Source organism: Peromyscus californicus, unplaced genomic scaffold, assembly GCF_007827085.1.
Source record: "Peromyscus californicus insignis strain IS unplaced genomic scaffold, ASM782708v3 Scaffold_6__1_contigs__length_162567912, whole genome shotgun sequence".
Taxonomy (NCBI): Eukaryota; Metazoa; Chordata; class Mammalia; order Rodentia; family Cricetidae; genus Peromyscus; species Peromyscus californicus.
Genome location: NW_026294584.1, coordinates 124,412,757 through 124,425,890, shown reverse-complemented (window position 1 = coordinate 124,425,890; position 13,134 = coordinate 124,412,757). Strand labels below are relative to the sequence as shown.

At 38.3% G+C, this 13,134-nt stretch overlaps 1 protein-coding gene across 1 annotated transcript; it reads right to left on the bottom strand.

Moving 5' to 3' along the window:
* Positions 1 to 10,506: 10,506 nt before the first annotated feature.
* On the bottom strand, positions 10,507 to 11,455 carry LOC128098690 (F-actin-capping protein subunit alpha-2-like). The gene has a single exon (XM_052720020.1). It carries the CDS (start codon positions 11,393 to 11,395, stop codon positions 10,535 to 10,537), a length of 861 nt encoding a protein of 286 aa, XP_052575980.1. The 5' UTR covers positions 11,396 to 11,455; the 3' UTR covers positions 10,507 to 10,534.
* Between the last annotated feature and the right edge of the window lie 1,679 nt (positions 11,456 to 13,134).

Here is a 13,134-nt window from a genome sequence, read left to right as displayed (position 1 = left end):
CACATGATTCACTAATTAAGAAAATGTCTTATAGACTTCTCTACAGGCAATAAGGATGAAGGCATTTTCTCAATTGCAGTTCCTTCTTCCCAAATATGTCTAGGTCTCTGTCAAGTTGACAAAAACTAACCAGGACATATATCTGGCCTTTATTTACATATTATTTTAAATTTTGTGATTTGTCCTTAACATATCAAATGATCCTTTGGAGTCTGTGGGACTTCATGTGCAAGTTAGGCTGTCACTTGGTACTACTGAGATCCTGCTTATAACATTCTTAGTCCTATCTTGGTAGTCGTGAGCAAATGTGGGTAACCCTCATCACTCACTAGGCTTCACAGGAAGTCACTTGTTGCCTAATAGAAGTATTTGCACCATTTAAATAGATATTCCAAAAGAATGAGCTGGACACTTAGTGCCCAGTGCAACATGTGTGAAAAGGTGGCTTAGTGAGAAGTGATTAGGCTGTGAGAGCAGTGTGAATGACTTATTAGCATTATCACAGGAGGGGGTCTGTCACCAAAAGGGAGGGTCTTTCACTTTCATCTTTGTCTCTAACCTGTTGCCTTTCATCTTGTGTTGTGGAGAAAGAAGCTAAATTCTCATCACATGCTGACACCTCAATCCTAGTCTTCCCTACCTATAGATCAAAATTATAAGTGCCATAAACTTTGCTATTACCTCATAGTAACAAAATGTAGACTGAGACATTCTTCTAATTTTACTTGCATTAAAAAAAAATGTACTAAATCTAGATCTGATGTTCTTAGATACGTTCATCTCTCCAGGATTGTGTTTGGGATACTTGCCAACAGTTTTCTGAAGATGCCACTGTTTCCTGCTTATGTTACATTTTTCTCAGAACTGTGCTGTCCCTACCCTACAGGGATGTACATAGAGATGGGGAGGGCAAGATTCTGTATTCAGACAATCCTTTTTAAAGCTTTGCTCTGCCATGATCCCTGTGTGACTTTAACATTTTGACTTCTGCTCCCTTTTCTGTTAAGAGAAGAAAATAAATCATACTCTTTCTTAGAGGCTTTGGAAAGACTAAAGATATGTGAACCACTGGTGCAGATCTATGATTTGGATATGTAGCATCCATTAAGCTTGTTCCTGCTAAGATTCTTGAAAAGTCACTCTGAGGAATCACTCATTCCTTACTCCTAAATCATCTATGTTAGAGAGGTCTTCACCCTTCTTCGAAAGGTGAAACAGTAAAATCATACATATTCTATCACATTTTACCATATTCACAGCTTGGTTCAAGTATGGGCATGAGGATCAAGGTAGATGGATCCATGACATTTGAGACTGGTCTTTTTTTTTTAATTTTCAGAAAGTGATATTTTGCCACTACATTCAAATAAAAGCTTTGGTAGGCATCTTGTTCTGTACCCATCAAGCGTAGAAAGGGACTTGTGTCTTTCTGACTTCATTTGAAATTTTTATCCATTGGTGTCTGTTGCTAATGTGACCTGTAGATTTTCAGTTTTGTGTATCATCAGATTTCTGTTTCACATGAATTTGATAAAATGATAGATGAACAGGAATGAATAGATGATTTCATTTTACACCAGTAAGTCTCATTGGTGTCTTCCCAGGGTTTCCTTCTATGCAAATACTCAAAGAAAGTATATTATCCCCTAGGGTCACAATAGAATATATTCTAGTTTCGTAGCTAAAGACAAGTATTTGTTGGCTGGGAAAAGAAAGGACATAAAAACAACTGACCTTTCTTTCCTAAAGCATGCTATGCAAATCAAACTTGTCTTCTCAGATGCAACATTACTAAAGTTTTTATTAGATAACACTATTTCAGGAATTACCAAACCTGTAAGATGCATCCTTTGCAATCTCTTGAATGAAAACAATGTTTATTAATTGTATCATTGATTTGTGGCTTCTCAGTTTCAGAAGTATCTTGAAGAAGTAAGAGCACCATCAACAGTTAGTGCTCCATGTAATGAATCTTGGTGTTAGCACTAATAATGTTGCTAACCCTCAACATTGTAAGAAAAATTTGAAGATAAATGTTACTATACTGTTGAATTTATCTGCTTAGTGTCTGCCTGACATTTTGTGTTGAGTCTTTTACCAAGGTTCCAACTGCATATATTGTTGTCATGTATTTGAAGGATCTCAGGTTAAAGAAATTGATAGAAACAATGTATAAATGTGTTTGGGATGGAGGCCTTGAAAGTGTTATGGATACAGATTGATTGGGAAGTGATTATTAAGCTAAATTATTAGAAAGTATAAGCATTCACTGTACAGTTCCATCTAATATAATCATGGAAAACAGTTAAAAGTTTCCAGATATTAAATTCAGTCTCTCTAATTCTTTATATTAGAAAGCACAAGGTTTTATAGGAAACACCTACCACCAGACAGCAACTTGTGTCTCAGAAAATTATATATACAATGAATTTATAAACTAGCCAATTTGAGGCAGATTGGGTTGAGGAAGCCAGAACAAGGACAGAAGGTAAAAGACTTTGCTCTGGGTTTCCTGAAAGGAAGTGAAGTCACACTGCTTTCACCCACTGTTGAGAGTGGTACCAAATGTGAAAAAGATAGTGATGCTTTCTTAGCCATGGTAGCCTTGGTGATAGGATCCTGTATTTACAACTGACAAGTGAGTTTAGATTCCTTGCATGATGTCGTGTCAAAAATAAAGTCATCTTGCACAGGGATGCAAATGGTGTTCTAAGACATGGGGAAAAGCCTGATGATATTTCAATACTATCCTGAAATTTCTAGATGATTCTGCATTCTAACTTATTTCATCATGCTTATCTCAAAATGGTCACACCAGAATTGTGTTATAAAAGGGAAGTGAGCTACTTCTTATAAAGTCTGTAAATGTGGAGCCTCGGATCACAGTCTTAAATTATTTGACCAAATTTGGATTTTAAAAATTAGTACTGATTCACATAACCACAGAGCCCCTTGTTTGGTTGCCAGGGACCAACCTCCTCCCAACCCCTTTCCCTTGCATGGGGACTGGCCAGTGGGTAAGATGTGTTTTGCTCACAGATTGTCGGAATCAATATTGTGAGCATATCCATTATAATACCTAAAGGAATCTACAGAGTCAATGCAATCCACACCAAAATTTCAACACACTTCTTCACAGAAATTGAAAGAAGTATCTTAAACTTCATATGGAAATACAAGAGACCCAGGATAGTGAAAAGAAAACCAAACAAATAAAAAGAAATATCAGCTGGAAGTAACACCAACACAGATTTTAAGGTGTAATTCAGAGCTGTAATAAAAAGAGCATATACTGGCATGAAAATAGACTCAGTTCCATATTCACTCCCTGGCTGTCATCAGTTTAGTCTCTGTGAGCGCCTCTAAGCCCAGGTTAGTTGATTCTGTGAGTTTTCTTGTGGTGTCCTTGACCCCTCTGGCTCCTACAATCCTTTCTCCCCATCTTCTGCAGGATTCCCAGAACTCTGCCTAATGTTTGGCTGTAGGTCTGCATCTGTTTCTGTCAGTTGCTAGATGAAGCATCTGTGATAAGAGTTGGGCTAGGCACCAATCTGGTCACGGGAGATGGCCAGTTCATGCTACATATCTGCTATTACTGGGCACTCTGAATGTATGTTACAGTTGTGTAGCTTGGTCTTCTTGTGGAACTCCTAACAGTGGGATCAGTGGTTGTCTCTGACTCTTTTACTGGCTTTTGGGATCCTACTCCTCATACTGGAGTCATCTTGCCCAGTCCCATATATGGGGAAGTGCTTAGTCTTACTGCAACTTGATATGCCATGTTTTGTTGATACTCATGGGAAACCTGCCCTTCCTGAACAGAAACAGATTTGGAGGCATGGGAACACATAGGGGTCAGGAGGAGGGGTTGAGCAGAGAGGAGGGAGGGGAAAATGTGGCCAGGATGTAAAATAAACAAATAAATGAATAAATTTACTTACAAACAAACAAAAAAGAAAAAAGACTCATTTATCGGTGGAATAGGATTAAGGAAATATAAATAAATCCACACTCCTCAGCCAACTGACTTTTGACAAAGAAGTCCACAATAAACAATGGAGAAAAGATAGCATTTTGAATAAATGCTACTGGTCAAACTGAGCAGCTACATGTAGAATCTGAAAGCTTCTGTGGTAGTAAGTTCCCATATGAGTTTATTGAAAAACCTTTGGTATTATTTAACCTATATGCCCTGCTTTGGCCTGTCATAACTCAGCCCCCAACTTAATCCTTTCTCTTCCATTATTCATCTTTTAAACTTTGTAGCATCATGTTCTCTCTTCTCTGTTGAAGGCCACCCAACATGGGCCCTTACTAATTTCCTGACCTCACTGAATATTCCAAAATCAGAGACAGTGCTGATATGTGAATATACAGTATAGACAATTTTGAATATCCTATTGCAGGTTACATGCTAATAATTTGTGCTTAGATTGGTGTTTTACTATTATATATCAAATTCCTGCTTTGTTCTGCTCTCCCTGAGTTCAGGAAATTGCTATGTGAAATGAGCAATAGAGTTTTTTAATAAGTATTTAATTTCCCAACTATTAAGGATGCAGTTTTATATATTATATATCCTATCAGGAGACTGAAAGTGGGCTCTTCTAAAAACATCTAGTATATTACCTGTTAAAAAGAAATATTAAAGTACACTGGAACTCAATCCTATAATTTTGGAAGTGAAGAAACATAAATATGACATTAATTTTCTTAATGGTTATGTTTTCAAAGTACCATTAATTTAAAACACTGAATTTATTAAAGAAAAAATTTCAAATAATTATCACTGGGAGTTACTTAAATAAGTAATTGCACTGCTACCTAAATAGAATTTGGGTTTTGGCATCTGTGGCAGGTTAATTAGACAAATAACTATCAGTGTGACTTAGCCTACTAAATATACTTCTATTCTGAAGTTGAAAAAGCTTATTGATATGTTATGTTATTATTGTGAACTGCAGTAACAAAACAATGACTACTTTGGAACTAAGGTCTTACAGTGAATTATGTTTGGGATGACTTTGCTAACCGAATGAGTACTAAGAAGACACACCATTTTCACGTGACAAGCAACATCACCTGCAATGCCTAGAGCCTCACTTTCTTAGCCTTTATCTTCCTGTAATGAGCCTAGTTGTTATTGTGTCACACTGAACTGTTAAGTTCAAAATCCATCTTTTCATTGATTTGATTTTATACTTGATTCTGAATTCAGAGAGTCTAGGAGCAAACCTTCCTTGTGGATACTAATCACCTTTGCCCAGTCCTCTTGGTAGCAATGATGGAATATACTGTCAGCTTTCTTAAGTTTTACGTTTGTCTCATATCAGGAAGCCTGCTAAATCTTAACCTCCGCAGAAGTGAGGTCAGTGGGAGAGAGCAACCAGAAGTGCAAACAAATTCATAAAGTGTATGACAATGGACTCAGTTGAAGTTAAATATATTTATTCTCCCATCTTGCAGAGTCTCAGGTCACTGCTCCTTGTAGTATTAGGTCTCACATGTCTCTTATTTATCTCAAAGTGTTCTCTCTACCTAACATATACAAAAGGGCCTAGGTCTAGATCCAAACCAGCCTGGGGTCCTGCATATTCTCAGACAGGTTCTGGAGCACCTAATACCAATTCTATCCTTTACAAAAATTAAACAAAATGTATATTTCTTCTCTAAGGTATATTTAAATAACAGTATATTACCAAGAACTCCTTGTGAATTTTATATGACATATCTTTTGTTATAAATTATTGGATAAAATTTGTAGCTCACTATTATCTGCTACACCTGTGTGTGGTATTATATACTTAAAGATTTGCCAGTACAAATTAATTTGTACAGGATAGGATGTCAGTTTTGTTACCAAAATAATGGTCATGAAAGCATTCAATATCCAAAGAAAATATATGCTGGGCTATTACTATATTTTGTTCATTGGCAACTCTGTCTACCTCACTACCAATGTAAACTAATAGTAACACACATTTTGGCATTTTGGTGTGTGTGTGTGTGTGTGTGTGTGCGCGCGCGCACGCATGCAGGATATGTATATATGTGCGGATGCTCTCGACACTGTGTGCAGATACAGAAGCCAGAGGATGACATCAGTTGTCTCTCTCTTCTGTTGTCTACCTTAGTTTTTGAGACAGAGTTTCTCACTGAATCTGGAACTCAACATCTTGGCTAGTCTGGCTAGCCAGCTAGCCCTAGGCTATTCATCTTTTTCCACCCTTAGAGCTGTTATAGGCTCACTACATCTCACTTACACATGAATATAAATGACCAGAAATCAGGCACTCATTCTTGTTTAGTAGGCGTTTTACCCAATGAGCCATCTTCCCCGCCCTCTAATTATTCTCACATTTTTTTTCTAAAGCTATTTGGGCAAATCTGACCCAGAGTAGATCTGATCCAGGTTAGCAACAACTTTGACCCTGTTCTTGGCAATATTTCATAAATTTGGAAGAGTGCAAGCAGACCAACAAATTTAAATCCTCTTGGAAGAGAAGAGAATTAGAGAAGACAGAATTAAAATGAATAGTCTGAAGATGCCTTTGAAATTGAAAGCTTGGTACACAGACATCCTGAGGACTGTGCCTATCCCAGGCACACAGATGGACATCAGTACTACCTTAATGACCTGTGAGAGGATCTGTCTGTATTTAATTGGATTAGGGGTGCATGCTGCCTTGAATTGGGCACTTGGTAAAGGGTGGGGGGATACTTCATGTAAATTTCTAAGTATAGCTGACAGCTACATCTCCTTTTTCTCATCAGTTGAACTAAGAAATGTTCCTTGTCACATCTTTTAAGGGAACTAATAACAGCATGTGCCATGGTTTGGTAGAGAATACTTGCTTGTAATCCCTTTTTTCTTTCTTTTTCTTTCCTCCCTCCCTCCCCCCTCCCTCCCTCCCTCCCTCCCTCCCTCCCTCCCTTCCTTCCTTCCTTCCTTCCTTCCTTCCTTCCTTCTTTTTTTCCTTTTGATAAATCAGCCTAAATAAATAACTACTTCACAAGAGCAAATTAGATGAGGACAGAAACGCTGTAATTATCACATTTTCTCATTCCACTGATTCGGAAACCTGTCAACTTCTTTTGAGGATTCAGTAATGCAAGTTGTAGTCAGAATGTCATGCATTTTGCTTTGTATAAAAATACAATTCTTACATTGAAAGGAGAAAATGAAAGTCTCTCTCTCTCTCTCTCTCTCTCTCTCTCTCTCTCTCTCTCTCTCTCTCTGTGTGCGTGTGTGTGTGTGTGTGTGTGTGTGTGTGTGTGTGTGTGTGTGTGTGTGTGTTTAATGGAAAGGGAAGAGGAGAGACAACAAATATTATAACCACAGTAAAAGGCAAAGTAATCTATAAAATACATTTAAATATATTTCATTTTTAAGTTTTGAAAAAAACATATCACAGAAGGAAACTTAACATAGGTTGAAAATAAATAAATCCAATGGTGCTTCTTAAATATGATGTTTATTGCATTATGATGGACCTCATGATGGCCCTGGTTTGTGAGTTATCACACCCAACTTATGGTTATGACAGAAGGCAAGGGATTTTCCAGGGTTACACATCAAGCAAACCACCAGGCTTAAAGATCAGTTCAGGACATTTGGTGATAAAGACTTAGCAGCTTCTTGTCTGTCTGTCTTTTAAGATGCATTCTGCATCTCACTGCTGATGGCTATTCCACAGAACTGCTGAGCATTGGGTCTCATTCTTGAACATTTAATATGAATAATTATATGCTGATTATCATCTTTAAAGAAATGTACTCAACTTCCTTTAATGCAGGGCTTAAACAACATATTTTCCATGGAATCATTTTAGAGCATTGCTAAGTCTATGCTGTCAGAAGAGCTATTAATGAAGTGAAGCATTAATTATAAGATAATTAAAAATAAGAAAATATTTAGAAATACAATATGGCCTCTCCTCCCATGTGTGCCTTACTTTACTTGTAATATAATTTATTCTACACTGTAAAAATATTCCTAAAATACATTGTTGTAAAGAAAAAATCATGGTTCTGAGGCAACTATTACCAACACATCATTTATCACATTTCTTTATCTTTATCTTCGTGCAATTATACTTTGCATAAAATATCACATGATGATTTATGACCATTCTCTTTCTCCAATTCACCTCATGAAACATTCTCTCCTAAAAAAAGTAGTTCAATGGAAAACAGTAGTTATTATATGCGAACAATCCAGAGGATGGTGACATTTGCAGCGTGGCATGCTCCCACTTACAGATCTGTTGGATTTGGAGAACTTTCTCATCTGAAAAGAATAAATACATCGATTGGCAACCCCAAGACAGTCTCTCCATTTCACCTCGAATCGTCAAAAAGCAATTGTTCAAATCCCACTGTTCCCTGATCTTTCACTCTTTCACCTACATACCCTCAGTGAGTCCCGAAGGTAGAAGCATGCTAATCTACAATAAGCTTTTCTCTTTGAGGTCAGCCCCATCCTCCCTACAGGTGATAGACTGAAATGAAAATGATTCTTTCTCAGCAAAACCTGAGAGGGGTGCATGCCAGCAGCAGAGTAGTAGACACTGGCTGCCAAAAAGAACCGAGATATAAATTATAAGCAAGAGGGAATACAGAATCTGAAAGTATAGTTTCACTAAACATGAAGGAAATATCATAAAGTTAAGTCTTCCAACAGAGTATACTTTAATGTGGAATATTGAGGCCAAATAAACTACTGGGTCAATTCTATAGAATCTATTGATGTCTTGACCAGTTACCACTTGGTTGATGGGTGAGGAAGACATTGGCAGTTGTTTTATTGGTGACAATACAGGAAACTTAAAAAGAGAACAAACCAATGACAATAAATAGAGCTAGGGTAGTTGGTCCAACAAGGGCAATGCTATTTCTCAAAGAGAGTGTATACTGTTTTATAGGCTCCACTCTGTAGCTAAAGTTTTCCTGCCTGGCCCACAGTCAGGACAAATCTCTCTCACCTGCCAGTCCCACGGCCGCTCAGATCTGACCAAGTAAACACAGAGACTTATATTGGTTACAAACTGTATGGCCGTGGCAGGCTTCTTGCTAACTGTTCTTACAGCTTAAATTAATCCATTTCTATTAGTCTGTACCTTGCCACATGGCTCGTGGCTTACCGGCATCTTCACATGCTGTTTGTCATCGTGGCGGCTGGCAATGTCTCTCTAACTCAGCCTTCCACTTCCCAGCTTTATTCTCCTCCTTGTACCGCCTACACTTCCTGCCTAGCCAATGACCAATCAGTGTTTTATTTATTGACTAATCAGCAACACATTTGCCATACAGAATATCCCACAGCACTTCCCCCATTTTTTTTTTCAAAAAGGAAGGTTTTAACCTTAACAAAGTAAAATTACATATAATTTGGGAATTTGGGTGTAGCTTCTCTTACTACTTCCTGCTGGATATCTTATGGGGACACAAAGAAAATTTTAGGATTATGGAATAGTCCATGAGGCTGTATTGTCTGAGCCAGTTGCCTTCAAACCATTCTGGATGTTGGATCATCTGGGCCATGGTGTCATTGGAGACCTTTCCGGGGGTCTTGGCTGGTCAAACCTGATGTATCTTAATCTGGAACAAATCCATAGCCTCTGGCTTTCTGTGGAGACAAAAGCAGAGACTCTTTTCCAAAGCAACATATCCTTATATCCAAATTTTGAAGTCAAGGTACCTTTAAAATATACATATTGGTTTAACTCAGCTTCCTTTGCAATCAAATATTTCTCTGCAGTTAAGAATCCCAAAGACAACACAATCCAGATTCTCTGTGTAATATTCATCTTTATGTGGCTTATTTTTTATATTAATTTTACTGTCTCTTTAAAGACTTTACTTTTTAAAACTATGTATTTGTTTCTATAACTGTATATATCACCTTTTTTGTCTCTTTCAAGCCTACATATCTTTTACACACATTTTAAACTATTACATCTGAATCTGTCTTATTGTGAATCTATTGCTTCAAGCTGCAGCAGCTGTGGCTGCTGGTTCCGCCCACCTCAGCTTCCCAACATGGCTACATTTATCACCAGCTCTGGGAACTATTGTGGGTCTATGCTTTTATCCAAGCAGCATGTAGTCCAGAAACCTCTTTTTTTGTTTTGTATCTGCAAAGGCTAAATCCACCACGCAGCTTAATGTGGCACTTGCAGAGGCCTCATTCCTGCCATACTGCAGGTCGAGCGCACACGCTAGGAACCCGCCAGTAGCTCAAACCAGCAGCTGCTGCTCATTTGAGAGAGATAATTAGGAACTGTTTTTAGCTCCGTTTTAGAATCTTTTTTCTCAATTTTTAGGTGGAAACTCTTGCCACCACGTTGGGCGCCATTTGTAGCTTGAGTTTTCCTGCCTGGCCCACAGTCAGGACAAATCTCTATCACCTGCCAGTCCCACAGCCTCTCAGACCCGACCAAGTAAACACAGAGACTTATATTGGTTACAACCTGTATGGCCGTGGCAGGCTTCTTTTTTTTTTGGGGGGGGGGGTTGGTTTTGCAATTTTCATTTATGCATTCTGCATCTCTTTGCCAATCTTGTAGCTAAGGATCTTGTTCCAGTCGATCTTTGTACGTGTAACGGGGAACTGTCGACATAAGGCTTTGAAGGTAGTGTCTGACATCGTCTGATAGTTCTCATTGATGGCAGTCTGGTATTCATTTTCTGCAGCTTCTACAATCTTTATAAATTCTTTTGCTGTTTGCACCTCATTAGACACTGTGAGGGAATCTTGTATATCTTTATGACTCACTAGCTGAACATTACCATCTTCATAATAATGAACCTGAATTTTCAAGATGCCAACCACCTGTGTGGTGGAAGGAGTGACTGTAAACTTCCACTCTGACCTCCAACGACCATTCCAAAAATTTTTTGCTTGGAACTGATGGCTTTCTATGCATGCAATAATGGTTTGCTGCCCATCTATTTTTTTGCCATACACAGTGCAGACCCGATTCGGATAATGTTCTTTTACATAAGCTCGAAGTGCATTTTCTACTGAAGTTCTCCATGATTCAATTGCATTTTCTGCTTTGTATGGTCTTGGATCAGTTGCTTCCTTTCTTAAATGATCAAATTTGAAACAGATTCTGTTTTTTGGATCCAAAAACTTTCCATTTCCCAAGTCTCCATGTTCTGTTATCAACACCTGATCTTCATAGCCTTCAATTTTTACTGGTGTAAACTGGTCCAAGTTATACTGTGCAAATGCATGTGCTGCTCCTTCCCTGAGAAGATTATCATTATTAAGCAATAACCGAACATCATTAAAAACCTCATTAAATTCTCCAGGAGGGGCATGAATGATGAATTTTGCTGCTATACGTACCTTCTCCTCATCGGACAGCTGCTCCTCCAGATCCACCATCTTCCTTCTGGCAACAAACTGTGGCACTGGTGGCGGCAGCGGCCACCTGACTTCCCCCTTGCCATGTTTTATTGGTGACAATACAGGAAACTTAAGAGAACAAACCAATGACAATAAATAGAGCTAGGGTAGTTGGTCCAACAAGGGCAATGTTATTTCTCAAAGAGAGTGTATAATGTTTTATAGGCTCCACTCTTCATTTATCTCCTCATTTCTTTATTCTCTTCTCCACACAGAATCTTCTTTCTTCTTGGCATACAAAGGATGCTTATGCTTATTCTGATGAATTGGGGTATCTATTAATTCTTATTCTGACTTTTGATTAACTTGCCACTAGAATAGTGTCTTAGGGTTTTTAGTGCTGTGAAGAGACACATGACCATGACAACTCTTATAAAGAAAATATTTAGTTGGGGTGGCTCCCTTATAGTTTCAGAGGTTCAGTCCATTATCATGGTGGGGACCATGGTGACCTACAGGCAGATGTGGTACTGGGAGATAGCTGAGACTCCTACATCTTATAGGAAATAAGAAGTTAACTGACACACTTGGCAGTATCATGAACACAGGAAACTCCAAAGCCCACCCCCACAGTGACACACTTCCTCTAACAAAGCCATATCCACTCCAACAAAGCCACACCTCCTAATAGTGCCACTCCTGTGAGACTGTGGATGCCAAATACTTTTAAACTACCACAAATACTATTTTGTTCTGATGCCTACATTGCAAACTTCACTTGGCAATGCGGGGTAGCTTGGGAAATAGGTCTGGGGGTGGGAAGAGGGAGGGGGGGTCTGTGGATAGCATGAGGAGTGAGTAGAAATTTTCTTAATAAAGAAAAATAAAATAAAATAAAGAATTCACCAAAAAAATTAAATCTATGCTAAATAAAAAAAAAAAAAAAACACACAAGATTAACTTTAGCCCATGTCCAGGAGATCCTAGAGCCCAACGACAGTCTTTGTTAATTCCAAATTTGTGACAGAGAAAACTGCAATGAGACAGTTGATGCCTACTATAACGACCCAATGCAATCAGCTGCAGCTGTTGGGAGATGTTCCACAGATTCCAAGAAGTTAAAAGTAGGGGCAAAAACACATGGATCAATGAGGGTTGGAAAACAAAACATTGTGAGACTCCGTCCTGGTGCTTCACAGTGAAGACCACGGGAAGCACAGGCAGATTGTTAGCTTGATTACTTTGGAACTTTTCCTTAAAGATTTTTTTAAATGTATGTATATGTGTGGCCATAAAGAAACATTAGATCCACTAAAATTAGTATTACAAGTGGTTGTGAGCCACCATGTAGGTCCTGGGAACTAAACTCAGGTCCTCAGCATGAGTAGTAAGCTCTCTTAACCATTGAGTCATCTCTCTAACCCTTGTGGAATTTTCTTAATCATGCCTCTAAAATGGGCATAGTCTTAATGCCTTCCTAGTAAGACTGCTATAAATATAATACAATTAATAGTATTAAAATTCTTATATTTGAGCCTTGCGTGGTAAACTGGAAATAAGCCTCAGCTACTGTGAAGACAATATTACTAATGGTGAGAACTATAGTGACAGTTCCAAACAAGGACCCAGAAGATGCACTGAATGGAATATATGGTGAGAGCTATGAAGTTTGACAGGCTGCTGTAGTTGAAGAGTTTTCTCTCCAGATCCCACCAAACCCTGGCAGTCTGACAGCCCACTTATAAAATAAACACACAGACGCTTATATTATTTAAACT